This window comes from Lissotriton helveticus (genome assembly GCF_964261635.1).
Source record: "Lissotriton helveticus chromosome 1_1 unlocalized genomic scaffold, aLisHel1.1 SUPER_1_unloc_40, whole genome shotgun sequence".
NCBI classification, from domain to species: Eukaryota; Metazoa; Chordata; class Amphibia; order Caudata; family Salamandridae; genus Lissotriton; species Lissotriton helveticus.
The window spans coordinates 1,491,823-1,519,675 of NW_027611682.1; the positions used below are offsets into that span (position 1 = coordinate 1,491,823).

General features: G+C 46.9%; 1 protein-coding gene and 1 long non-coding RNA gene across 4 annotated transcripts in view; both read right to left on the reverse strand.

The window, feature by feature from the left end:
- LOC144806044 (uncharacterized) overlaps nucleotides 1-27,853 on the reverse strand; it is a 401,169-nt gene that overhangs the window by 147,175 nt on the left and 226,141 nt on the right. The gene's annotated exons all lie outside the window — the stretch shown is intronic.
- The window catches only part of LOC144806039 (uncharacterized), a 32,629-nt gene continuing 19,807 nt past the window's right edge, over nucleotides 15,032-27,853 (reverse strand). Inside the window, exon 3 of the mRNA XM_078672488.1 lies at nucleotides 15,032-15,669. Coding sequence (XP_078528614.1) covers nucleotides 15,032-15,669 — 638 coding nt within the window. The remainder of the gene's footprint in view (nucleotides 15,670-27,853) is intronic.

Sequence of the window (27,853 nt, forward strand, 5' to 3'; positions counted from 1 at the left end):
TGTCACTAGGACAGATGCTCACCCCATTCCAAGAGCAGATGAGCTCATTGACAGATTGGCTTCTGCCAAGTTTCTGAGCACATTCGATCTGACAGCTGGCTACTGGCAAATCAGACTAGCTGAGGAGTCAAAAGCCAAAACAGCATTCTCTACCCCTAGTGGACATTATCAGTTTGTGGTAATGCCCTTTGGTTTGAAGAATGCACCTGCCACTTTCCAAAGGTTGGTGAACCAAGTCCTTACTGGGTTGGATGACTTTTGCGCAGCATATCTAGATGATATTGCTGTCTTTAGCTCCACCTGGGAGGATCACCTGATCCACCTGAAGAGAGTTTTGGAGGCCCTGCAGAAAGCAGGCCTAACTATCAAGGCCACTAAGTGCCAGATAGGGCAGAGTAAGGTTGTATACCTGGGCCACCTAGTAGGTGGAGGCTAGGTTCAGCCACTGGAGAGCAAAATCCAGGCCATACAGGACTGGGCTCCTCCAGTTACCCAGACACAAGTCAGAGCCTTCTTGGGCCTGACTGGGTATTACAGGAAGTTTGTGAAGAACTATGGGTCTATAGTGACACCATTAAATGACTTGACATCCAAGAAGATGCCAAAAAAGGTTCAGTGGACAGTTAGCTGTCAGAAGGCATTTGATGACCTGAAGAAGGCCATGTGCTCTGCACCTATCCTGAAGAGTCCTGACTACTCCAAACAGTTCATTGTACAGACAGATGCTTCTGAGTTGGGGGTGGGAGCTGTGCTCTCACAACTTAATCAAGATGGTCAAGACCAGCCTATTGCTTTCATTAGCAGGAGGCTGACCCCAAGAGAGAAACGTTGGTCAGCCATTGAGAGGGAGGCCTTTGCTGTGGTTTGGGCATTAAAGAAGTTGAGGTCCTACTTGTTTGGAACTCACTTCCTGGTGCAAACAGACCATAAGCCCCTCTTATGGCTTAATCAGATGAAGGGTGAAAATCCCAAACTGCTCAGGTGGTCCATTTCCCTACAGGGGATGGACTTTACAGTGGAGCACCGCCCAGGGACTGACCATGGTAATGCAGATGGTCTCTCCCGGTACTTCCACTTAGAACATGAAGACTTATCTGGTCAAGGTTAGTTTAATGTCCCTGCGTTTGGGGGGGGTTGTGTAGGAGAGTAGGGTCTGCTATCCTATGGTCACCCCAAATTTTTGCTTTTTGCTTCACTGGTTTTCGACTACTGAGGCTGTGGGCCTGCTGATCAGACCCCCAGCCTGCTGTTCTCTCACTAAATTACTGACACATGTGCTATAGGCACATAACCCAATTGGAAATGGACTCCTTGTCAGCCCCTGTATAATGCACTATAGGTGCCCAGGGCATAGGGGCCACCAAGGCCTACCAGGGGCTGCAGCATATCTTTTGCCACCCCTGGCTGGTTCTTAAATTGACACAACTGGCTGATCACTCAGCTGGGGTAAGGTGGTGTAAACACCCCTTGCTTAGATATAGTATACCTATATCTAAACCTATATCTGGACACATGTAAACCTGTGAGCCACTCCTATGGAAGGCCTCATCAATCCTGGAGGCAGAGTGCGTGGTTTTATGTGAGATGGAGCTCTAGCATGAGCTGAGCCTGTCTGCAGCTGTCGGGAACAACTCCCTAAGCTGTTTCAGGATAATGCCATACCATATACTCTTAAGTGCCTTATAATCCTCGCGGTTAAATAGCAACTTTGGTTTGGCTTTATCAAAACATGTCGTGTAAGGTGTCATACGATTTGGAATACTATCCCCTCGCCAGTTCTGGCGACGGGGATAGCATTCCACCCCTCTAGAGGGGTAGGACATGTTGCTTTACTTAAATGCGGTTAATTTCTCCAAAGACCTTAGATCCACAAAATGGATGCCTCTGCCACAAATGTCTGGACCCCTGCAGCTGACCGAAACTCGGCCAAATGGGTCCTGGACAAAGGGTTTCCTGTCACAGGAGGGTGTCACCGCCCTCCAGACAGGAGATAGTGGATTGTAGCAGGGAGGTTTGAAAGAAACCAGACACTGCTTGGGGTGCACAAGGCTGCCCCTTGCATAATCCGGCCAAACCGGTTCTGGGGCACTCCAGCCCTCGTGCCAGGGCGGCCTGGATCAAAGGAAGGGGGTGTATCCACCCACTTCCTGGGTCCCACCCATAGGGGAGGACCTAGCAGGTAATCACGCCCCCCAGATTCGAATAAGAGTGGGAGCAGTGCCAATGCACATCAGATTTCCTGGAAGAAACATTTGAAACGAAACTCTGGACCCTTCGACCTCCATCTCAACGTGGAAGCCCGAAGAATCTCCCTTGTGGTCAAGGAGTGACCACCCTGCAGCAGCAGGCACCATCCAGCCCTCGACGTCTACTTAGTTGCAGTTCCCGCCGGAACTCGAGCGACTGAGATCAACGAGATCAAGCCTGCCTGCCTTCCAACAGCCCGATCCACAGTCCCTGCAAAGCTGAGACCCGTGGAGGCGACCGGAAGCGTGGGGCACGCCATCTTGAATTGACCACGAGACGCTGACCGTGCAGCCCACGAGTGACCCTCGAAGCTGTGCACCGGGGTTTGAGAAGCCCCCACCCTGAGCTACTCCTGAGCCGAAGTTCAGCCCTCCACACTCGACGAGTGCTGCGTGGGGCCCTTCTGCTCCATTTGGCTCAACGCGTTGGCCCGGTCACTTGCCAGCTGGCTAGTGGTCCCTGTGCCGACGAAACTACGAAGAAGACTCGTGAATCTGGTTGCTCCAGATCCACACCAGCTCCCCTGAAAAGGAGCCCCCACTCTGACCTTCCTGGTTCGAGTGAGAAGCAATCTCCCGGTTCCGCGTGGATTGCTCTTGCCAAGTGTTGTTTGCTCCAAACTTGAAGCCGACAGCGCCGACGGTGAGAGCCTGCGTGGGACAGATCGTGACCTGCTCCTGGACGTCGCAGATGCCCCAGAGCCCACGTGACAGCGGAGAGAAGCTCCTCGACGACCACCTGATTGCGCCCGACATTGCCTGGTTCCGCCCTGGTTCCACCCTGGTCACTGCTGAGTGACCCAGACTCTGTACCCTCTGCTTTCAGGTACCCTTCGACTTGAGTCCACCCTTGGACTCCACCGGACACTTCATCTTTAACCCGCCTGCAGCCCTTTCAGCTCCAAGCACCAAGAGCCTGCGTGTCAGAACCTGACGCCACTTCGACCCTGTGCACCCACTTCCTGTGGGTGAGGTAACTTTGCTCCGCCGGTGTTCCCACACTGGTGCACATCTCTAGGGTCTGTGTGTTAAGTTTTGTTCCTCTAGGTTCAGCGGAAGTGTCCTTAAACTTTAACTTTACAACTTTTACGCACCATTGGTTAACATTGGTGCATGCGTGCGCTTTCCGCACATCTCCCGAATCCCGAGGGCCATTCCCGACTTCAGCATTGCTTGTCCTGACTGCTCCCAGCGATTCCCTAGGCCCTAGGCCTAACCACTGCTCGAGTGGCATCTCTTATACCACTTGTTTAGTATATGGTCTGAGTGGCCCCTCGCCCTCATCCATAATTGTGCAACTTTGTATGTTTAAACAGTGCTTTTGATTTAACGCTTGTGCCCCTTTATTCATAAAGAATACTGGGGATTGTTTTTAGTAATAAATACATATATTTTTATAATATATACTTGTGTGGTGTCCTTTCATTTGATATTACAGGATTGTATGTGGTAAAACAGCTCGCTTAACACGACCTCTTAAGTTAAGCCTTTAGGCTGCTTAGTCCATGCTACCCCTAGGATAGCTTGTCTAATAAGGTTGACTTACAACCAGACACCATAAGGGATTGTTTGGTCTGATAACAGGTGGTTCCAGAATTGGAAACATCACCTACCAACTTCTCACAGTGTTCTTTCCCCAAAACTAACCCAATTGACATCTCTGGCCACATGTCAGCCCCTGGTAAATGGTACCACATGTACCCATGGCACTGTGACCAGAGAAGGCTTATAAGGGCTGCAGCACTTGTGCCTCCCTTAGAGGCCCTGTACCTCTACACACACACACTGCCTTTGCAGGCTGCGTGTCTTCATGCAGAACAAAGTGAAGAGTCGACATGGCACACATCCCTGTGTGCCATGCCCACAAACCACTGCCCTGGCATACATCAGTCACCCCTCTAGTAGAGTGCCCAATGCCAGTGGTGAGTGTACAGGTGCATGAGCCCTGTATCCCTACAGTCCCCAAGTTTATTCCTGGGCATTGTAAGTGCAGTGCTGTCATTAAGAATATATGGTGCTGGGAGCTTGTCATTACGAACTCCACAGCACCATAATGGCTACACTGAAGACTGGGAAGTTTGGTATCAAACTTCTCAGCACATTAAACCCACACTGATGCCAGTGTGGGATTTAATGTAAAATGCACAACAGAGGGCATCTTAGAGATGCTCCCTGAAACTCGACCAACTCCTAGTGACCTGACTGAGTGGCAGCTTAGGCTGCCACCACCAGACATGTTTCTGGACTCCTGGGTCGAGAGTTTACTGCTCTCGGGGGCCTGAAACAATGCACACCCTGGGAAGAGGTGCCTAGCTTCCTCCCCCAGGATAGGCAGGGTTCACGAAGGGGAAGCTTCAAAGGCATGCCACCTTTGTGAGACTCTCCAGACCATTTGCCGCTTTCAGCAACGGGTCCCCACTGGTTCTACCCCCCACTTTGGGCGGGAGAACCGGCGGGAAAAACAAGTGCGGAAGAGAGGTGTGCCCACCTCTGCCAACTCCACCCCTAAGGTGGGGGAGGCGAGGTGAAGCACAACCTCAAATCCCCACCATCTTGAGGATGGGAGGACCCAGCCAACCAGGGACAGGCTCGTGCCCCCCTCCCACTGGAGAGTGACAGAATAGGGGTGTACCCACTCGAGGGAAGGGACCCATTGGTCCCTGCCCTTTACCTACCTGTAACGCTCCTAAATTTAGTATTTAGTGGCAGCCTGAACCTTCATTCCTCAGATCCAGCAGCAACAAGAGAAGAAGGACGAGAAGCCGTGCAGAGCTAACAAGAGGACGACGCCCACTGACTAGGCCCCAGCCCTACAGGCCTGTCTCCCCTCGAACCTGCACCTGCAAAATGCCGGCGTTTCGAGCAGCCAGCCACCTCACAAACCCCGGAGGACCTGCCTGCCTTCACTTTCAAGACTATTTCTCCTGTGAACACTGGACGTGTTTAAACTGCAGCTTCTGGTGCCAGCCAGAAACAGAGAATTCAGGCCACCCGACCCGAGCTTGAGTGGAAAAACACCACGAGGAGGTCCCTCTGGTGATCCTGAGCCGAGATCCGACGACCCATGACTTGCCTCAGGCCTCCAGAAGACGTCTGCAGCCTCAATCCCGAGGACCCCCCTACCGTGACCCGAGCGGGTAAGAAAATCCGACGTCCAAAGGCACCCCTACATCCGACGCCCCACGGCCTTGTGTGCCTAACCCAGCGGTGCCTAACAAACCTTCAAGATCCCAACTTACCACTCAAAGTGGTGGTCGCTCCTGGAAGATCCTCGTCCACAAGCCTGCAGTGTTTCTTTGTCCCGGAGAATCTCCATTGAAATCAACAGGGCACCCGACCTCAAAACAGCCCCTGTGCCCGGCCGCCCTAGTGCCGCTGAGGGTGCACCTTTGGTCCCCAACTTGCCCTGAGCTAAACCCTAGGAGCTTTGCTCCGACAATCCTGTGGCCTGCTTGCCAGCCGCCACCAAACGAAGTCCCCCTATCCTCCCTAGGATAACATTGGGCCTCAACACTCTGCACCCGGCCGTCCTAGTGCCGCTGAGGGTACAACAGCAGTGCATCACTGACCCTGGGAGACCCCCTGAGTCTAACCCCAGAACCTTAACTCCCCCAGTCAATTACTTACCTGAGAACCGTTAACCTGTTTTCCCTCCATAGGATAACATGGACACTTTTTCTCCAAAATGTTTCGAAGTGTGGAGTTTTGAAATCTAAAAATATTTTTTTTAATTGCACAAATAACCAAAACAGGTTTACTTACCTGTTTCAAGGGAATGTCCCAGTGCTGAATCTAGGTATCCAAAGCAATACAAAAGGGGATGATGGACGGAGCGTTTGAGCAAACCAAACACTCACCCCCAGTCAACTGATCTGGGTGTAATCCATCACCATTCTTTAGCTCACTCAGCTACCCCAGTTCAGACATGGCCATATGCCAATCAGTCTGACCCTGTGCCTCATGGGAACAGTCCAGCCCGAACTGCCAAGCCATGTCTTCCCTGGACCGGAAACAAGTATCCTGGGAACGGTTTCGGGTTCATAACCCTCATCAGCCAGGCTATCTAGAATCAAGTGGCAAAGTGAGCAAGGTACTCACGTCTGAGCATACCCTGCCAACTTAGGGCAAACAAAGCGATACAAAAGGGGATGATGGACGGAATCTAGGTATCCAGCACTGAGTTAGAAAAGTAACACGAAAAGTAACTTACCTGCAATTTATTGTAGAAGCCCATTCATTTCAATGTACTGCTCCAAAAAGTTTCCAAGTGTGGAGTTTTGAAAACTGAAAATATTCTATAAAAATCATGCGAACAACCAAAACGTAATTACTTGGCTGTTTCTAGGAAATGTACCAGTGCTGAATCTAGGTATCCAGCACTGAGTTAGAAAAGTAAAGCAAAAAGTAACTTACCTGCAATTTAGTGAAAAGCCTATTCATATCAATGTACTGTATTTGCTAAGTGTTGCATACTACTTCTCCCCTGTAAATCAAACAAAGTACAGTTTCTACTGCATACTTGAACTGTGTTCATACAAGTAAATGATTACCGCAAAGTATTTTTATGCTTACCTGTGCCATGCTTGCTTGGTTCTAGAAATAAAACTGTATATTTTTTTATACAAAAACAATTGGCCTAGAGTTCAGTTCTTGAGTGTGTGAATTCATTTTCTGACTGAGTGTGTACATCAAATGCTTAACACTGTCCTCTGATACTGCCTTACTGCTCGACCAAGCTACCACTTCAGAGAGTAAGGTTCTATCTAACTTTAACCTCTGGAGACCCTTGGACTCTATACACACTATACCTCACTTTGGTGCAGTATACAGATCAAGTTTCTTACAATACTTCATTGTATGTCTCTCTCAATTTACATGTGATGTTGCCCAGTGGAAGGAGCAAGCTGCTCTGGTAACTTCTTCAATGCTGGAGTTACACACCCGGATGAGAGAAATATAACTCTGCTGGGGTCTGTACTTCAGCATAGCATCTTGAAAAGTCAGTTATCACTAATTTTTTTTTACCAGGGGATTTTAACACTCATGTGTAGGGACATCATGCAAGGAGGAGTGGAAGCTATAGGCTGTGCACAACAAGCAGGCTTACACATAGAACATACTCCCAAGCGTGTTGAGCTTAACTTCATCTTGCTTGAATTTGATCTAACATCTGTAATAAATAAGCTGCCTCCGGGGAAAACAGACATTACTCCCACCTTTATTGGGAGAGGGTGTGTGACAGTTATTGATTTCACCTTTGTATATACCCCCTTTTACTCTCTGGTTACCGATTTTTCTGTGCAGCTTTTGTCCGACTTGTGCTTCCTTGTTCATCTGTATGTCCACACAGTAGTGCTTCATGAACGTGTGCACTGAAGCCCATGTTGCTGCCAGGCATATGTCCTGAATGGGTGTGTTAGCTAGGAAGGCTATTGTAGCTCCCTTTTTCCTGGTAGAGTGGGCACGTGCCCCACCTGCTAGTTCCTGTCCTGCCTGCTTGTGGCAGAAAAGTATTATTTGTGCGATCCATCGCGCAATTGTACCTTTAGTTACTGGTCTCCCCATGAAACTTTTAGCGAAGGACACAAAGAACTGCTTTGTTTTCCTGTGTTCCTTTGTCCTCTCAATGTAGTGCATGACAGCCCTTCTGGCGTCTAGGGTGTGCAGAGGTCGTTCAGCGCTTGTGGCCGGCTTCTGGAAGAAACTTGGTATCTGTATAGTCTGGTTCATGTGGAACCTGGACACCACCTTTGGCATGAAGTGTGGGTCCGTTCTCATTACCACCCTATCCTTGTGAATTTGTATGTAGGGTTCTTGTAGTGTTAGCGCCTGTAGCTCGCTCACTCTGCGCAGCGAGGTGATCGCTACCAGGAAGGCTGTTTTCATGGTCAGCTTCTCTAGGGATGCTTTGTGCATCGGCTCGAAAGGCCCTTTCATGAGCTCCGTTAGGACTAGGTTAAGGTTCCATGCGGGTGGCGGCATCCTCCTGGGTGGTGTAACCCTCTTTGCTCGTTCAAGGAATCTCTTAACTACCTGTGATGTAAAGAAACTCTTACATGTTTCTCCTCTTGTGTAAGCAACTATCGCTGCCAAGTGAACTCTCAATGAGGATGAGCTTAGTTTCCTTTCGAGCAGGTGCGTGAGGTATCTTAGCACCGTCGAGTCCTTCTGCATCTTATGGTGTAGCTTTTCTCTCCTGTACCACAGTGTAAATCTCTTCCACTTTGATACATAGCATTTTCGTGTGCTGGGCCTTCGCGCCTCCCGAAGCACCCTCAGGGTGCTCTCCGGCAGTTTCAGGTGCGCAAACGCTATGTCTTCAGGAGCCACGCTCCCAGGCTCAGGCTCTCTGGCTCTGGGTGCAGCACCTCTCCGTTTTGCATGGAGTGTAAGTCCTTCCTTCTCCCGAATCTGTGGGGTGCACACTGTGCCATCTCCATGATTTGTGAGTACCATGTCTGTCTGGCCCACTGCGGTGCGACCAGTATCAGTGTCATGTTGCTCGCTCTACACTTGCTGAGCACTCTTTGCATCAGAGGTATCGGGGGAAAAGCGTAAGCAAATGTCCTCGACCAGTCTATCCATAGGGCATTCCCCAGGGACCCCTCCCCTGGCAGTCTGGATGCAAAGCTTTGGCATTTTGCATTTTGGCGTGTTGCAAAAAGGTCCACCGACGGTGTCCCCCACCTTTGGAACAGCCTCCTCGTCTCTTGTGCATTGAGCTCCCACTCGTGGGATGCCGATGTCTGTCTGCTGAGCCAATCTGCTTCTAAATTGTCCTTCCCTGGCAGATGTATGGATAGCAGGTGTATGTTGAGCGGGATGGCCCATGTCTATATCTCCTGCGCTAGATTCGAAAGTGGGGCTGACTGTGTCCCGCCTTGCTTGTTGATGTAGAACATCGCTGTTGTGTTGTCTGTTGGCTCAGCACTCTCTGGTTGTACAGCCTTGTCTGGAAGGCTTTTATATCAACTCCAGACAATTGATGTGTCTGACCGCATCTGCTGGTGTCCACAGACCCCTCACTCTGAGTTTCTCCATGTGAGCCCCCATCCCTTCTGGGATGCATCTGTGGTTATGGTCACCGGTGGCGTCAGGGGCTTTCCCATTGTTATGTTCCTCATGTTCCACCTTGCCATTTCTTTCTGCACTGAGTGCGTTACAACCACTAGATCCCCCTGCCTTGTAAGATGTCGATCTGTGCTCCCAGGAAGATTTTTATCTGTTCTGGCTCTATAGAGGATTTCCCCCAGTGGATGGAGAATCCCAGGTCCATCAGTGTGCTTGTCACTCTCCGTGCGTGTTCCTTGCACGTTTTGTATGAGCTTGCTTTTATTTATTTTATTTTATTTTATTTATTTGAAAAGTTTTATATAGCGCAAACAAGATCTTTACAGATATCAGAGCGCTTTACAAGGACAAGGGGGTGATAGAATAATAGTATGTAATAGTTGAGGTAATTAGGTACAAGGTGCATAGTTACATAGATATGTCCAAATACAAGAGGTAGGTCAATTGAGGTAGTGTAGGTACAAGGTGCATAGTCAACAGGTCCGCCAATAATATCAAAGTACAAAAAGAAGGAGCATATACTTGTTTAAGCGTTCTCAAAATGCTTTTGAAGATAGCGTAAAAGTAGGCATAGTTGAGGTAAATGAGTACAGGGTGCATAGTCATACAGGTGGATCAGTAATACAAGAGTGGGAATAGTTGAGGTGATGTAGGTACCGTATACAGAGTCAGACAGGTGTGTCAATAATATAGAGATATACAAAGAGAGAACGTATACAATCAACTAAGTCGATCATACAAGTAATACACATAGACCAGGGGGTCAGGCAGGTAGTAAGAGCGGATTCTTGAGAAATGCCGAATAATAGTTCATGTGAATTTAGCCATGAAAATCGCTTTTACTTCTTTCTTAAAAAGTTTGTTGGAGGAGATGAGCCTCGTTTCAGGAGGGAGTGAATTCCAGATCCTGGGCGCCATTCCTGAGAAGGAGCGTTTATAGGTTTTTTCCTTCCGAAATCTTCGGGGCTTCAACAGTAGATTGTTTGTGCTTCTAGTAGTTCTAGAGCCACCAGAGATTGTCAGCTTTTGAGTGAGGTAGGCGGGTGAGTTCATGTGTACAGCCTTGTGTGTCATGCAGGCGATTTTCAGATGTATTCTGGCTTCAAAAGGTAGCCAGTTCAGGGATTTAAAGTCAGGGGAAATATGCGAGTGCTTTTTTGAGCCAGTGATGAGTCTCGCTGCAGCGTTAAGGGATGCTCTTAGGGGTGCCGTTGTAGTTAGTGGGAGCCCGCAGAGGGCGGTGCTTCCGTATTCTATGTGCGGGACGACTATGGATTGTACTGCAGTTTGGAAGTCTTTGGCTGGAAGGAAGGGTTTAAGTTTTCTCAAGGTATTGATTTGGGAATTCGCACCTTTGGTTGCCTTGCTGATGTGCTGCTGCATGTTGAGATTGGCGTCAAGTGTTATGCCTAAAGATTTTGCTGAGTCTACGATGGTAGGTTGTACATTTAGAGCAGTTAGGTGTTTAAGCCATGTTTGAGCGGTAGAGATTTTTGCGGGAGGTGCGATCAGGAGGAACTCGGTCTTCAGCGCATTGAGTTTGAGGTGATTCTCGGCAAGCCAGGATTGGGTGTTTCTGATCGTGGTGTTCAGAAGCATGATGTCCTTGGGAGATTGTATTTTGAGATAAAGTTGGGTGTCATCGGCATACATGTGAAAGTGCACGTTGGATGCTTGTAACAAGGTAGTGAGAGGTTCCATAACTAGATTGAACAGTGTTGGGGAGAGGGAGGATCCTTGAGGGACGCCTAGCGAAACAGGTACCGGAGAGGACATCAGGTTGTTGCTTTTGAATCTCTGAGATCGGTTGTGTAGAAAGGAAGTGAACCACTTGAGAACAGTCCCAGAAATGCCCATTCTTGTGTTTAGTAGTTCTAGTAGGTTCTCATGTTTAACTGTGTCGAATGCTGAAGAGAGATCAAGAAGGATGAGGAGACAGGTATCGTTTTTGTCTAGGATTTGGAGAGCGTCGTCAACTATGTGGGTCATAGAAGTTTCGGTACTGTGCCCTGCTCGGAAGCCTGATTGATGGATGTTGAGGAGATCAAACTTACCTATGTGTTTAGTCAGTTGTAGCTGTACGCATTTTTCCAACAGTTTAGCGAGAGTGGGAATATTTGTAATAGGACGGTAATTGTTTAGATCAGTGGGGTCTGCTGTTGTTTTTTTTAGTAGCGGTGTGACTTGTCCAACTTTGAGGGCGTTAGGGATGGATCCTTGTTGAAGAGAGCTAGTGATAATCTTAGTCCAGAGTGGGAGGAGCAAAGGGATATCTTTTACAGCGTTAGCAGGGAGGGGGTCAGTGAGGTGATTGGATGGTTTCAGGGTGCTGAGCAATCTGCCGATTTCATCTTCGGAGTAGGTGCCAAAGGATGACCATGTAGCATTGTTCTTTGGTTCAGACATTGCTGTGTGTTGGAGTAAAGGATTGCGTCATCGAGGAGATCGCTTCTTATGTTGTCAGTTTTTTGGTTAAAGAAAGCAGAGAAGTCTTCACAGGAAGGTGTAACGCCCCTGGAACTGAGTGTCTGGGGTTGTTCTTTGGATTGTGTTCTGATTAGCTCAAACAGTTTTCTTGGGCGGTTCTTTGCTTGGGCGAGCTGGAGGCTGAAGAAATCTCTTTTCGAGCGTTTTATTTTCCTGAAGTAGGCGTTTCTCTGTTTCTTCAGGGTTTTTAGGTGCAGTGCAGAGGGGGCTGATCTCCAGGTGCGCTCTGCCATTCGCATGGCCCTTCTGTCTTCATTGAGGCTTCCGTCATACCATGGGTTGGAGATCTTGGACGAAGCTCTTTTCAGTTGCATGGGTGCGGCCTCATTGATTATTGTGGTCATAGCATTGAGATAGTGGTCAGTCAGGAGTTGGACATCCGTAGCACCGGGAGGGGGGAGTAGGAGATTGCAGCTGTTAGTCGGTAAGGAGTTTGGGTTGAGTTTCTTCATGTCTCTTTTCCAAACTTTGGGCTTAGAGGGTTGCACTAAGTTAAATTTAATCTTTTCATTGATAAGGAAGGAGACAATATGATGATCTGACCAATCACAAGGTTGGATTGACTCAAGTTGAATAGCGTCCACTTTAGAGATGATGAGGTCGAGGATAGAGCCTTTCTCATGGGTCGGGCTATTGCATATTTGTGTGAGATCAAGGGCGTTGAGGAAGTTTTTGAGTCTCTTTACCACTGTGTCATTGCAGTCATTCCAATGGAGATTGTAGTCGCCAAGGAAAATTTGGGTATTTTGCCGTCCTGAGTTGGTTGAGATTGTGTCCATGAGTTGTTGGGAGAAGGGGAGCTTGTCCCCAGGTGGGTGGTATATGATATGTAGTGAGCATACCGGTTTGCTTTCGCTGATGACATCCAGACAGAGGTATTCACAGGAAGTAAGGGAGGGGGCGGACGCTTTAATAACTGAAAGGTTGCTTCTGTAAATACAGGCAATTCCACCTCCTGTCTTTTTGGGCCTGTCAAGTCTAATGATACAGTAGTTGGGGGGGACTAGGATATCCATGATAGGTGTAGAAGAATCAGACAACCATGTTTCAGTCAGAATGGCTAGGTTCGGTTCCAGAGAAATGATGAGATCGGCGACCTCCGCAGAATGTCTCTGGGCCGATCTGCAATTGAGAAGTATGCATTTGAGTTTAGGGGTGCAGAGGTTGGTGGAAGGTTCTATAGTGAGGGGTACATTTGTGAGGTTGTTGGGGATGGAGCCTCTGTTGTTATGCGTGTGGTGCCTGAGGGGGTTGGGGATAATTGTTGGGATGGACAGATGGTTGGTGGCTAGGCGATTTTGGGGACCCGGGCCGTACGAGTGGAGAAGGGTGTGTAAGTCATGGTCTGAGACCGTGTTGGTAGTGCATCTGGGGCGATTGGAGGTATTGCGAGAGGGGATAGAGGTCCAGTGTGGGGGGTGCTGTGTGATGAGGTGAGTAGGAGGTGAGGAGGAAGTGTTGTTAGGTGTAAAGGTGGTATTTCGCTTTCGATTGGTGGTATTGTGATTGCGATTGGTATTGCGTTTGGTGGTATTGCGAGAGGGGATAGAGGTCCAGTGTGGGGAGTGTTGTGTGGTAAGGCGAGTAGTAGGTGAGGAGGGCGTGTTGTTGGGTGTACAGGTGGTGGTGGGAGGGGGATGTCTGGGGTGTGTGGGGTGTGTGAAGAGCAACTCTTTGATGGCGTGTAGTTCTTCTTTCATTTGTAGGAGAGTGGACATAATCATGTCCAGAGTGGTATTGGGTGCGGAGTTGGGGAAGGGTACTGACGGTGAACAGGCGTGTAGGTTACTGGGGAAGGGGGGGAGCCGGGGTGGAGAGGTGGAGCTGGTGAGGGGGTTGGAAGTGTTAGAGCGAGGAATGATGCTAGGGTTGGTGTTGGCGTTATTGGGCAGTGCATCAGTGCTAAGAAGGGAGGGGTAAATGGGGGAGGTGTGGAGGCTGGGGGTTGCGGGGGTGGAGGTGGGATAGTGGGGAGTGGCTTTTATTAGCCAGTCGTCCAGGTAAGGGTATACCTGTATTCCCTCCCTTCGCAGGTGTGCTGCAACTGTTGCCAGGCACTTTGTGAAGACCCTTGGTGCTGATTTGAGTACGAACGCCAGGGTCGTGAACTGGTAATGGTCTTCTCCGATGGTGAATCTGAGCAGATGCTTGTGCCCTCTGTTCATTGGGATGTGCAGGTAGGCGTCTTTTAGGTCTATGGTGACCATGAAGTTCCCGCTTTGTAACTGAGGAAGTACCTCTTGTAGGGAGGTCATTTTGAACTTTGCGTTCTTATGAATTTGTTTAACAACCTTAGGTCCAGGATGGGTCTCATTGTTTCGTTTACCTTTGGAACCAGGAAGTATGTTGAGTACACGCCCCTGTTCCTTTCTCTGTAAGGTACTGGTTCTAATTGCAGGAGCTCTTTTGCTTCCTCTTGAAGTAGCTCTAGCTCTTTCTTTGCTAGCTGCCTTCTTTTCGGCTTTCTGTTTGCTGGTTTCCCTTCCAACTCTATGCAGTACCCGAACTGAATGATGTTGAGAACCCATTTGTCTGAAGTTATTGCTCTCCCCTCCTGGGAGAAGTGTTTCAGCCTTCCTCCCACTGGCTTTGCATGCTCGCAGGTGTTTAATTCGTGTAACTCCTGTTTCTTGTGTTTGTGCTTCACCCTGGGAGTTCTTGCTTGGGTGGGCACCAGTTGCTTAGCAAGTCACTTGGAGGGGGGTTGCTGTCCCCCTCTCCTGTTCTGACCACGTCCATTCCCGCTCCCGCGAAAGGACTGGCCTCTCTGCTGGTACTGCCAGGACTGTTTTTGTTGCCCATGCTGTGTCTGGGTGTCTGCCTGGTGGCCCTGTTGGAATGTCTGGTGCGATGTTCCCGGTTGGTTTCCACCTCTCCCGTTAGGTCTCCGTGACGGGGTGCCTCTTTTAGTACCCATGAACTGCAATGCCCCCATGGATCTTGCAGACTTGTTGTCCTTCTTCAGCTGGCTGAGCTTCTCATCTACCGGGGCCCCGAACAATGTTTCTCCATTGAGCGGGGTGTTGAGGATGCTGTGTTGTACCTCTGGCTTGAAGCCTGAAATCTTGAGCCAGGCTTGTCTCCTTTCCGTGATGCCCATCATCATGAGCCTGCTGGCGGTGTCTGCTCCATCCAGGGCTGTATTGATGCAGGAGTTTGCCACATTCTTCCCTTCCTCGACCAGGTTTTCAGCTCTCTCTCCTTGAATGCCTGAGGCATGTTCTTAATTAACTGGCCCAGTTCTTCCAGGATCTGGTACTGGTGTCTGTTGAGCAGCGTGTTGGAATTTGCCATGCACCAGTGAATTGCGGCATTCCGTTCAATTCTCCTCCCCACGAGGTCCATTCTCTTGCTCTCCTTGTCTGGAGGTGGCCCTGAAGTAGTAGGCACATTGGCCCTCTTTCTTGCCGTGGCTGCAATGATGGAGTTTGCTGAACCGAGCCCTGGATGTAGGGTGGGTCCTTTGATGAATGTTTATACTTTTTCTCCGTCCTGGGAGTGACTGCTTTGCAGGTTGCAGGTTCCTTGAAAGCCTCCTTCCCCGGTGCCATGACGCTTTCGAGCATGGGCAGGTGCTGGCTCCTGGTTTGCGTGGGGAGCATTGTCTCTAGAAGGAAGTCTGCCTTTTGCTTGTCTTCATCGAGTTTTAGCTTGAAAACTGCAGCTGCATTCCTGATGACTGTGTTGTAAGCCCCAATGTCATCGGGCGGCGAAGGCCTCGAGGGATACGTGTCGACGCTTTCCTCTGGGCTCTCGTTGTCGACGTTTCGCCATTCTATCTCCTGAGTCTCCGAGGATGCAGACCCGAGGAGCGTCCTGCGGTCGTCGTCCCCTTCATAGTCGTAGTAGGAGGCCTCTTCATCCTCTGCATCGTCGAAAATCTCGACGTTCTCAGACTGTTAAACTCTCGTCGAACTCCTTCCGCTGCAGGATATTTTCCATCTCGGCCTCGAGCCATCTTTTTCTCCATTTCGGCAGCGTGGTCTGGGTCGAATGGTTCGGCCGGTCTTTGCGGCGGTATTTGCGGCGGACAGGTCGGCGCCGAGCCGATTTTTGGCGTCGAAGGTTTCTGAGCTGGCTTTCGGGTCCTTCGTCGGGACAGAAGATCTCTTCGGGTCTTTTTACCTCGGCGTCGCTCCTTTACGGGGACGTTTTTTGACGTCTTTTGCTGTTCTTCAGCTCTCGGCGCCGGGGACTCCTGCTCAGAGGATCCACTGGGCCTCGGTTTAGCAGCGGGCACCGAAGTCTTCGGCGTCGGCGCTTTCGAGGCTTTGCCCTCGTTTTTCCGAGTCTCAGGGTCTCTAAGGGGTGTAGGGGCCGTAGAGTCTCCTACCTTCTTTGGAGTCTTTGTATTATCGGTCTCTACGACCGTGTAGCTGTCGTTTTCTGCGGCGGCATTGTCTTCTTCGTCTAAAGATAGCCCCCGGTCTCGAAGGGACGGAGGCTGGCCCTTGCCCTGCATGGTGGCGTTGGCTACCCTCTGCCTCGAAGAGTCTTCGGTGTGAAGGCGGAGCAGGCGTTGCAGTCCTCGCTCTCGTGGCCGACCGGTACGCAAAGGTTGCAAACCGGGTGCTGGTCCTTCTGCGCGTATTTGTGGTGGCAGTTACGGCAGAATTTGAAAGGAGTGTTGTCCATCTCATGCGTTCAGGGGTCCCCCTGAGCGTGCATTCCCCGATGGATGTCTAAGTTCTCGAAGTTTTTTCTTCCTTCGTCGTCCTCCTCGATGATTTAGTCTTGTCAATTTCTTCTCGTCCAAAACTTGCGTGTTTTTCTTCTTCTTTCTCCAAAAAAGTCTGGAGCCCTTTCGGGAACAATCCAGACCCAAACGCGGAAAAAAGAATCTAAAGATGGCACCCAAGAGTGGGTGCTTCCGCACGAAGCGTGCCGACGTCACCGGAAATACATCAAAAGGTGGGACGTCGACGCCCACCTAGGCTACAAAAAAAAGAAAAAAAGAAAAAAGAAAAGACTACGATTCCGGACCCAACCACAAGACCGCGGAATAATGCACAGCATAGTGAATCCAGGACCCTTCTAAAGTTATCTGGCTGCTTGTACCTGGTGTCTGGAGGAGCGCGGCGTACTTGCTGCATCAGCAGAGCTGACCCTTGCCACTACTTTCTTCACGACTCGCCGGACCCGCTTCGCGGGTGCCGCAGCGCGTCGTCTGTTCTTGGAGGCTGCAGTGAGTCTAACAGGAGGAGAGCGGGGAAAGGCCATCTCTTCAGCGGGGCTGCGAGCATAGGCAGGGACTCCAGCGTCCAGGAGCCCCTGCGCGCCCAACTTGCAACACCTGGGCTGCTCTCCCCGCTGGCCACGCCCCCCGCCGACGGAGTGAAAAGCGGGCTTTACCTCTAAGCCTGTGGGACCCTTCTAAAGTTACCTGGCTGCTTGTACCTGGTGTCTGGAGGAGCGCGGCGTACTTGCTGCATCAGCAGAGCTGACCCTTGCCACTACTTTCTTCACGACTCGCCGGACCCGCTTTGCGGGTCCCGCAGCGCGTCGTCTGTTCTTGGAGGCTGCAGTGAGTCTAACAGGAGGAGCGCGGGGAAAGGCGATCTCACCAGCGGGGCTGCGAGCATAGGCAGGGACTCCAGCGTCCAGGAGCCCCTGCGCGCCCAACTTCCAACACCTGGGCTGCTCTCCCCGCTGGCCACGCCCCCCGCCTATCAGCCCACGAACACACGGTTGTAGAGTTATAAGGAGCACAGTGTCTCCGCTTCGCGGGAGCGACCGGGAGAAGCCCGGGACAAGGGCGGGACCGTCTGTGGCCGTCCGTGGTCGGACAAGGTTGGGTTGGGCCCAGAGTCCTGCAAAAATTATTATCTGTCTCACACTACCTTTCTTGAATGGTATATAGTTGTATTTTTATTATCTACTATTAGAGAGGGGGCCTACTGGTATCTATCTACTAGATGGTATAGTGGATTTATCTATATTTATAATTTATCTTTATATATTTCCCCACCCAGCCCCCAAATATGGCATTAAGATCTGGGAAACAACGCCTAGTCCATATACAAACTTCCAAGGGCTTTGTTTCTGGTCCCCTCGATGCTTTTATTACCAGAGCGACGGGAATTCTGGAAAAGGAAATTGAAATGGTAGAACATAGACTGTCCCTAGATTTAGTTACCGGGAAGCGTTCCTCAATTGGTGCCCTAGCCCATGTTAAAAGCCCTGTCTCTCATGCAGCTTTTAATTGTATTTCTACCACAGAGACTGATGCGATAGTTCATGTAGACGGAGATGGGGTTACTATATCCCCATCCCCTGATAATAGGGAACAGAACCCTTATGCTAATCAGTCTAGTGATGGGGATGATAGTCAGTATCTTGAGGACGATGAACACAGCCTGTCCAACACATCCCAACCTCATGTTCCTACTCCCCCCAGCGTGTCCAACCTGCCTCAAAATAGCACAAATCCAACATCCCGGAAAAGAAAACATGTATCAAGTCCACAGGGGGAAATGGCCCAAAAACAACCCAAAATTGATCTTATTAACAGTGTGAGCTCATCTCTTTCCCAGCCCCACCAAGGTTTTCCAACGGTGTATTGTCCCTCACTAGCTACCACTGGGTCATCAAATCCTTGCCCAACCTGTTTTAACAGCGATGATATCTTATTGGCTAAGATGGAAGCAATATTAAAAACCATATTGCTCCCGGTCTTAGAGAGAACAAGGTTGATGACGGCAAAAATAGATGTATTGGAATTAGCGGTAAATACCAACTTGGGTCTTCTGCAAAAACTAACAACGCCCGTTACTGGGATGGGGGCCTGTAATCCAACTCTGGGCATAAACCAACGAGCGGGAAAACCCACAGCGATCCCTGCAAACAAGTCTGTACCTGCAGGGATTTCCGCTGTTAACAACAAACCCTTATCAGGGGCAAAACCCGCTGCCCCCTTGACCACTGTTAGTAGAGTTCCCGTAAAGGATACTTCAAGGGATAAACGCCCACTAACTACTAATAAAGCCCCAGCGAAACATCCCTTTTCGAAAGGCATGCCAAATCAACCAAATAATACCCCAGTACAATTACCAACAATGGGTAAAGACCAAAATAATTTCCAATCATCCAGGTCTCAGACGTTGGATAATCGAAAAATACGTCCAACACCCCGAGTTAATTTACCCCCAGAAGCGTCCCAATATACCATCGTTTTAACTGGGGTGGCCCCTTTAAAAGATGGCACTAAAGAGACCCAAGGGGACTTGCGGAATAAAGTTATATTTTGGTTAAACAAACACCGCCCCCTCCCACCCTCATCCCCCACCGAAATCCTCTATGTAAGGAGAGTTGATTGGGTGGGTAAGGGCTCTAAAGATCTAGAAGGGGACTGTATTCTGATTTCTTTCAAAGACCCCTGGGTGGTGGACAGAATCCGACGGAAAGCAAGATTTGCCCGCCTAGGTGACGTTCAGACCCTGGATCTTGCCTATTTCTACCCCCACACTCACATTAACTACCCCATGGGCCCTAACCAGTGGAAAACGAGAGGGGGGAGGTTCCAAGGGCCGATAACACCCATCCCCCAACAGTACCCCCCGCTCTTTAATCATTTTGAGGTGCTGTCAGACTTAGAATGGATAGATTGACTGTGTTCACCCAGCCTGTCATCTAACCTGTTTGATGAGAACAGGGAAGTAGCACAATACCCACCCAACCCTGTTATGGAATTAAACTTAGACAACCAACCCACGTCCCACTTGAAAGCTAGTATACCGGCTGCGCCAGTTGGGGAAAGGGCGCCAGCCCCCAAAACTGAAGGAAATAGAGCCAGAATTAGGCCATCAAGTGTTAGCCTACCCAACATCCATTCCCCTCCCAATGTAAGTAATGACACTGTAGAACCCGATACATTGATATCTAACATTGTATCCTGGAATGTAGCTGGAGTAAAGACCCGTCTGGACTCTGAGGATTGGTTAGAGTTCATTGACAAATATGATGTCGTGCTACTACAAGAAACTTGGGCTACAGCACCGATATACAAAGCTGGGTTTATAAACTTCTTCAAACCCGCTATAAAGAGTAACAAAGGGCGTGCTTCTGGGGGTCTGATAACGTGGGTTAAACAGGCGTGGGGTTATTCAGTTACTGAACTGTATGTGGAAAATCCTGATATTTTGGCGATTAGGTTGTGCAAGGTAGGGGGTCAGGATATGCTTATTATTAATATTTATTCTCGAGGTCTTCCTGGTGGCCGATGCCCCCAGCTGGTAGGTGTTCTGGACAATCTTTTGGCCGGCTGGAATAAGGGAACATTTATCCTGTTAGCTGGTGATATAAATTGCACTATCGAGCCGCTGTATCTGCCTGAGGATAATTGGGGGTTTGTAGAGGATGCAACATGGAAAATCACGGAACTAACGAACAAAAAACCTGTTAAAGCAACGGAGGCCGCCCTGAGCTGGACTGCTTTTTGTCTTACCTGGGGCCTAAGGGCCGCGAATGGTCGTACTGAATCGGACATTGGTGCCAACTTCACATTTGATAATGGTCTGAGAAAAAGTCGTATAGACTACATTTTTTTAAAAATGGAATTCTGGAGCCTTATGGTTGATATGAAAATTGTTATACGTCCTGAAAGTGACCATAACCCCCTGTCTTTGAAACTTAAATTGCATGATCTGACAAGATTGGCGGGACCAGCTCCTAGGGGGCAAGGGGTTATAACCTTATCAAATGATCGGAGAAGACTGAAATGGTCCACAATTTCAAGCGATGCAACTATAAAGGCCAGTATAGAAAATGTGGTGAAGTTTGCACTAAATAACATGATGACAGATGTTGTTGGGAGGGGTCACACTGAATTAGATAAGATTATGGGCATACATGATAAATGTTTTATCGAGCTCAAACAACTTCTCTCGAAACCCTGCAAGAAAGGTACTGGGCATCCTCAAGCCTCAAGAGCAAAATGGTACAACAAAGAGTGTAGGGAGGCCCATAATTCACTAATTGAGAAAGTCAAATCCAGAAACATGAGCTCAGTAAAGGCGGCTAGGCAATGGTACAAAAGAGTACAGTGAGAAGCAAAGAGGGCGTGGGAGGATGATTATTGGGCGGATCTTTTGGATGCCAGCAAGTCTAACAATCAGACTAAATTCTGGGATATTGTTAAATGTGGTAAGGATGGTGACTTCCGTACTCCATCCAATCATGTATCCCCTGAAGCTTGAATAAACTATTATCCGTCCCAATTTTGCTCAGAAGCCATTGATCCCCCGCCCACTTTTAACCTGTTACATGTAATGCCCCCATGTGATATGATCATGACCTTCACTGAAACAGAAACGGAGCTAGCTTTAGGCTTGACAAAGCGGGGGAAAGCCCCTGGGTTGGACCAAATCCCAGCCGATCTGTTTAAGGCCAATACAGCCCTTTGGGTACCTTATTTAACAAATATAGCTAATGCTATAGTGAGGGGTGCCTGTATCCCCAAAACATGGAAGGGGGCTGAGATTCTCCCTATACATAAAAAGGGAGACAGATCAAACCCAGGCAACTATCGCCCGATTAGTTTAATTGATTGTTTCCAAAAAGTCTTCGCTCGCATGATCCTGGCGAGAGTGCAGGGGTGGATGGATCTTGAAAACATACTGTCCCCTATGCAGGCGGACTTTAGATCTGGAACAAGTACCATCGACCAGGTGCTACGTTTTTGTATGATCTTTTGGAAGGTTGTCACGCTTGGCGGTGGCACTATTTTTGCCGCCTTTATAGATCTGAAGTCAGCTTTCGATCTGGTGCCAAGGGGTAAATTATGGCAGGTACTGAGGGACCTGGGTATGCCGGGTGAATTGGTGGAGATGATTATTAGACTACACGACGAGAACTACGCCAGGGTAATACACGGACTCCTTTCCAGTAACACGAGGAGTCCGTCAGGGGTGCGTTCTCGCTCCCACCCTCTTTTTACTCTTTATTGACCAGGTAGTCAAATTTTTCTCGTCCACCAACACCGATGCTCCATCTTTGGCAGGGACTAAATTCCCAATGTTGATCTTTGCCGACGACACCCTACTCCTATCAAAGACCCGGGGAGGCCTACAGCGGGCTTTAAACCGCTTCGAGGAGTTTTGCAAAAAAAATTACCTCCAGATAAATGTGGGTAAAACCAAGTTTATGGTTTTATCCAGGAAGAACCTAATACGTAGTAGCGTACAAATGAGTGGGGTCAACTTGGAACAAGTTGAAACCATGACGTATCTGGGGGTCACTTTGGATCGTCGTCTGTCTTGGAAAGATCAAATAGCGACTCAGCAGCTAAAACTCGCACAACTGACTGGATGTCTTCTGCGTGAGCAGAAGAAATCCATCACAAAGCGGGTTATTCCTGCCCTGAGAATATATGATACCAAAATAAATACAGCCACACTTTACGGGGCAGAGTTATGGGGGTTTATGGACCTTTCGAGTCTATATAGGATCCAGTGTAGATTTCTTCGGAACCTGGTAGGGTTACCCCAATCCACTCCATTGACCCCCCTCTGCCATGATATGGGTTGCCTGCCAATCACGGACATGGCCAGATTTAGAGTAGTGTCTACTTGGAGGCGCTTATGGACCTCTGAGGATCTTGTACTTTTTGCAAAGGAGCTAGCAGAAGTGAAGTCCATGGGGGGTTCTGAGCGAGTCCCATGGCTCCGCTCGGTAAAAAAGAGTCTGTGTGATATGGGCTTAACTCATCTGTGGGTGTCCCCAGGTATTAATACCTTCCCATCGAAAAAAGAATTTAAGGATCTATTTTGGGCCTCAACCCGTCTTTCGCTGGTACATGCTTCCAGTTCTGGGGGTCTAACGGGGCGTTTCCTAAGCTTTAAACTGGATCCTGCCCGTGAGATTTATTGGGATTCTATCACCAGGCCATTGGATAAAAAACTGTATCCTCAATTTCGGGTGGGCTCATTACCTTTGAACTCTTTTACTTCATCCTGGGGTAAAACCTCTTCTAGCTTTTGCAGCTGTTGCCCAGATCATAAAGAAACCGAGGGTCACTTACTGTTTGCCTGTCCCCAGTACTCAGAACCCCGTTCCAAGTGGTTAAAACCCCTATTTAAACGATTACCCTGCAGAAAATCCTCGGATGCAATTTGGGCCCTGAAAACAAACACTTCTGAAATCATTGTGATATGTTTGGCCAAATTCTTAGGCTGGGCTTGGGCAATCAGAGCCAGAAGGAACCCATCTTTTTCCTAATCATATCTTAAAATGTTATTTGTGACTATTGTATTTTTAGATTCAGGTTTATTTATGTCTTGTGGAACTGACAAATGTTTAATAACCTTTTAATTGTGATTTTAGTCTTAGTCCTAGTGTAAATTTAATAATATGTTTAAGCTTGTCTTTATATAATTGTTTATATGTAGTGGTGGTTTCTGATTTGTTCATGAATGTTTTCACTTTGTCTTTTATGATTTTATCATCGAAATAAAGACACTAAAACCTGAACCTGAATCCAGAAAGATTCAAGCTGCAAAACAATTTTTTATCCGATATCCAAAACGGCATTCGCCCAGGTCGTTTCACTGTGGAAGTATTTAAACCTGTACATAGTTCTGAACAAATACACTGTGGCTCGTTCCAGCCCCATATACCTAGCCTTCATGGACCTGTCCTCACCATTCAACTGTGTTAATAGGTCAAGCTGTGGCAGTTGATGTCCTCCATTGGCATTGACAGTAACATCATTTTATTCACTGTGATTAAACCGCGGTTGTCTGCTATTTAAAGGACCTGAATGTGTCCTGTCAGCTTGACATCAAGAGAGGGGTGCATTTTAGCACCCTTTCTTTTTAACCTATATATTAATTCCTTAGAGAAGGCCCTTTTGGCCACAAATGCGGATTGTCCCCAGGTAGGCAAGCATAGCCTGCCAGTCCTCCTATACGCTGACGACGCAGTCCTCTTGGCGAGGACAGCTAGGGGCCTACAACTTCTTCTGAATTCTTTTGCCCTTTTAATGGAGGACTTGGACCTGTTGTTTCATCATTCCAAGTCGTTCATAAAGCTAAGCAGTTCACTTTTAAATTCTGACTTTCATCAATACCAAAGACCAATGTTTTCTCCTATTTGGGAGTTGTGTTTGACGATTCCTTGAGTTGCTTACTTGGAAGAAAGGGGATCTAGTGAAAGCTTTTGCAACTGTTTTTAACTTTGCCGGCAGAGGGGAGGGAAGCCAATAGGAGCTCTTTTGAAGACATATGAAGACAAATATATCTCTAATTAGTTATGGGAGTGAGATTTTGGGCCACATTGGCGTAGGAGCAGTACAAAGTACTGAAAACTCTTTCCTGCGAAGGGCCCTTTCTGTCCCACAAAGCACTTTGTTTCATGTCGTGCACAAAGAGTTGGGAATGCCTTTCCTCTTAAATGTACTGGCTTTCCGTCCCCTGGCTTTGTGGCTTAATATTTGGGCTAAGCAAGAAAATACACTTAGCAAAGACATCCTACGGGAATGCCTTTCATTTGACAGTGTCTTACGCATCCAATGGCTCGAGTATATAAGAGTTGGCCTCTCCAGGGTAGGTAGGAACTATTCGCTAACCCTGAGCGCAGATGTAAGAGTGAATTTTCACTGGTCAAAGAATGTTTTTTTAGGAATGAGCCACTGTGATAGAGAGGGAAATGAGCTGAGTAAGCCTAGTGTGCGTATGTACATTGTGTTAAAAACTGTACCAACCAGCGAACCTCATCTTCTAGGGCTTAAAAGCATCCATAATCATTTTCAATGACCCGGTTTCAGCTCAACCTCATACACTTTACGTTTTACGGTTCGCTGTTAGACTCAGTTCAATCTGCGATTAACTTCTGTACTGTAATTCATGAATTTTTATCTTGTGTTTTGATTAACTTGTACATATTATATTTGTCAATCTGTACCTTGGAACATGTTTTATCATTTTATGGAAGACTTTTATAGTTTTCTTTTATAAAACCGAATAAAGTTTGTTGATAATAATCACTAGGGGATTCATTTACAGGGTAGCACGGTATCCCCAATCACCTGCCCAAACCTCTCCCTCCTGAGGCCAATGTGGTTTCCGTCAACCCGCAGACCATATGTTTGGCCCCTTTGAAAGTGCCCATACAATAAAAATGCTGCAGTTGTAAATACATATCAACTACCATTTGTTGTGTTTGAAACATTTTATTGAATAATAAACCCTAATAAACATAAGCTGATTATTAAAGCAAAACAGAACATCAGTTACCATACACATAAGAGACGAAAGCTGTACATAAAAATCAACAAACTGTAACACAGCAAAGTTATGTAGAGCACAATTCTTAATTTCGGGCAGTCTTTAAAGTTCAACAAAAGAAACATTCATAAAGAACAGGAAAGAAAGAAGGTGGGATACAGTGGTTTCATTAATGTAATGCTTCCTACATATAGAAAAACAAATACTAATTATTTTCCTTAAGCAATAAAGTCCTCACATTAAAATACTAAGATAAATATATTGAACAATGAACATTTCAGGTGTAATTAGAATTCAATTTGAATATTTTAACCTTCTCAGCATTATTTGACTCATGATTACAACCTGAATGCTTTCTGGAAAGGAACCGCCTCATGGGGTTCAAAATCACATCTTTTCCAACAATAGGATTCAAATGATAAACTTGAATTTCAATTCGATTTATTGATTTAGGCCTTTTTGGAGCTCAACAATTTTAAATATATACAAAATCCATACACTTTTGTAAAATTGTCCCCTAAACGTGAATTCAATCCACCTTTTCATTAAACACTTCCCATTCAAGCAAGCATCACAGGACCACTTGTTGTTATCTTCCCAATTAGTGATAATGTGTCAGATGGCAACAACAATAAATATGTTTAGAATTTTACCTTCGAAAGCAAAAACATGCCATTTCTGAATCATGGTGCACAATAAAATGTAGGAACAGAAGGGCATTTTTAGGTATAGCATTCATTAAGGTTTGACCAGGCTTGAAACTAGAATTCCTGAACTTTTGGACATTTAAATGTCCTATTTTAAAAGAATTCACACAGACCCAGCATGAGCTCTATGAAAAATTGAAGATGATTGAATTGTACTTAGACAAAATGTGCGGATTAGTAATCTATTGATGTAAAATACAGTGGTCAGGCAATGCTTGTGGATCTAATCTAATCAGATTTTAACTCCATAATTTGTTCAATAAATTGACTGAGCATAATACTTGAAGGTCCATCTCTCAGATCAGTTCTATTACAGTTTTATTTGCGATAACACTAATACAGATCATTGATCAATAGATTTTAAAAGCCATGGGTAGAATTGATCCTTGGTCTAAATCTAGATCATTGTCTGCAATAGAAACCAGTACAAACAGATCAAATCTAAAAGCATTGAATATGTTTATTATAGTGGTTTAGAGTAAACACAGATGACACACATTGTTCCTGAAACTCAGAAAATGTATCAAAAGATTATGATTACAACCTATTTTAAGTCCAGAGACCGGTTTAGATTCTCTCCTCTTTAAGTAACAACATTTGCAAATATATTTAACAAAACATTAAAGCTGGATGTCAGAAATTCTGTCTTTAAGCATTGTGTAAGAGTTATGTGTGATGGTTTTTATTTGATCTGAAGCAACACTAACACTAAATAGGTACGTGCACCGGTTATCATTCAACTAACATTATTAGCAAACTTAATTTGGAGGGAATTGAGAAAAATTGACTCATGTACCAAGGGTTTTAATATTCAAAAATCCACTGGTTCGGTAATTCACAGAGTTTGCAAATGCTAAACCCCTTTTTGAAATGTACTAAGCCCATTTAACAATTAAGAATTTGGAAGGGGAATGTTAATAGTGTCCCTTCTAAATACGTAATACATCCTTAAGGTATGTATTAAGCTTTGAAAAAATACGTGGGCTGAAAAACAGTAACAGGAGGTAGTAACCAAAGGGGACATTTGTGAATCTGAAAGTAAAGTGGGGTGCATTAAAAATGCCTTTATTTAAAAGCAATCACAGACACAGTAGTGTGCTGACTCCACAAGCAACCACTTTTAACAAATGGATTATTAATACATGAACCTCAGTATTTCCTACATATTCCTGAAATGTAGTCTCTAATATTTTTGTCATGTGGTGTAAATATTTGATTCCATTATTTTATTTTCCATTTCAATATTGTCATGAAATGTACCTATTCTTTTTGTCAAACATATTGAAATATCTATGTCACAATTTTTGGGGCATTCTAAAAAGTGTTTTCACTCTCTACCTTAAAGCTTCCTAAGAAAAATACTGACACGCAGTCCTGGTTTCTCCTAGATCATTTAGCTTTCTCACTAAAACAAGCACAATATTGATTTGAGAGAGGTGGTTATTGTAGTCATACGCACTGGGGTTAGTTTAGAAAGGATCAATATAGAACTTCCTTAATCTCTAGAAATAATACTTGCAAAGTTTATGCTCAATAATTTCAGATAATTTACTGATAAAGATATCAGATAAAGATCCCCTAATTTCTTATACCTTGTGGTATCAAAAATCTGCTAGAATTAACAGACTTCTCTTCTAGATAAATCCAGGTTTGAGAAGGTATTAACTGCGATTATCAACTTTCCGTTATTTTAAAATATTTTCTCAGTGCACCGAGTAGTTTTCCTACATTGTTCACAAGATTTCAAGCAATGGTCTGTGCTTGAACGTACAAAGAAGGGGTACAAATTTATTTCTGCCACAATCAAGAAACCCTTGGGTCTCTGAGGATTACTGTTGCAAATGAAGACCTAGCTAAGATGAAATATCCCATTAAAAGGACGATTTCCCTCACCCACCATAGTTGGCATGCTTTCTTATTGGGAATCTCCTTGCACCGTGATACAACCCCCTCACTGAGAGGGAGGAGTTCAGGCATGTTTTGTTATGGAGAAAGGTATACTAAATACCACAATTATGAGCTCAGGGTATTGGGGGCAGCAGAGTGAAAGTTCAAACGTGCTAAAGGGTATGTGGTTTCCATTATTTGTACGCCCCTGGGCCAGGATTAAAATTTAAAAACA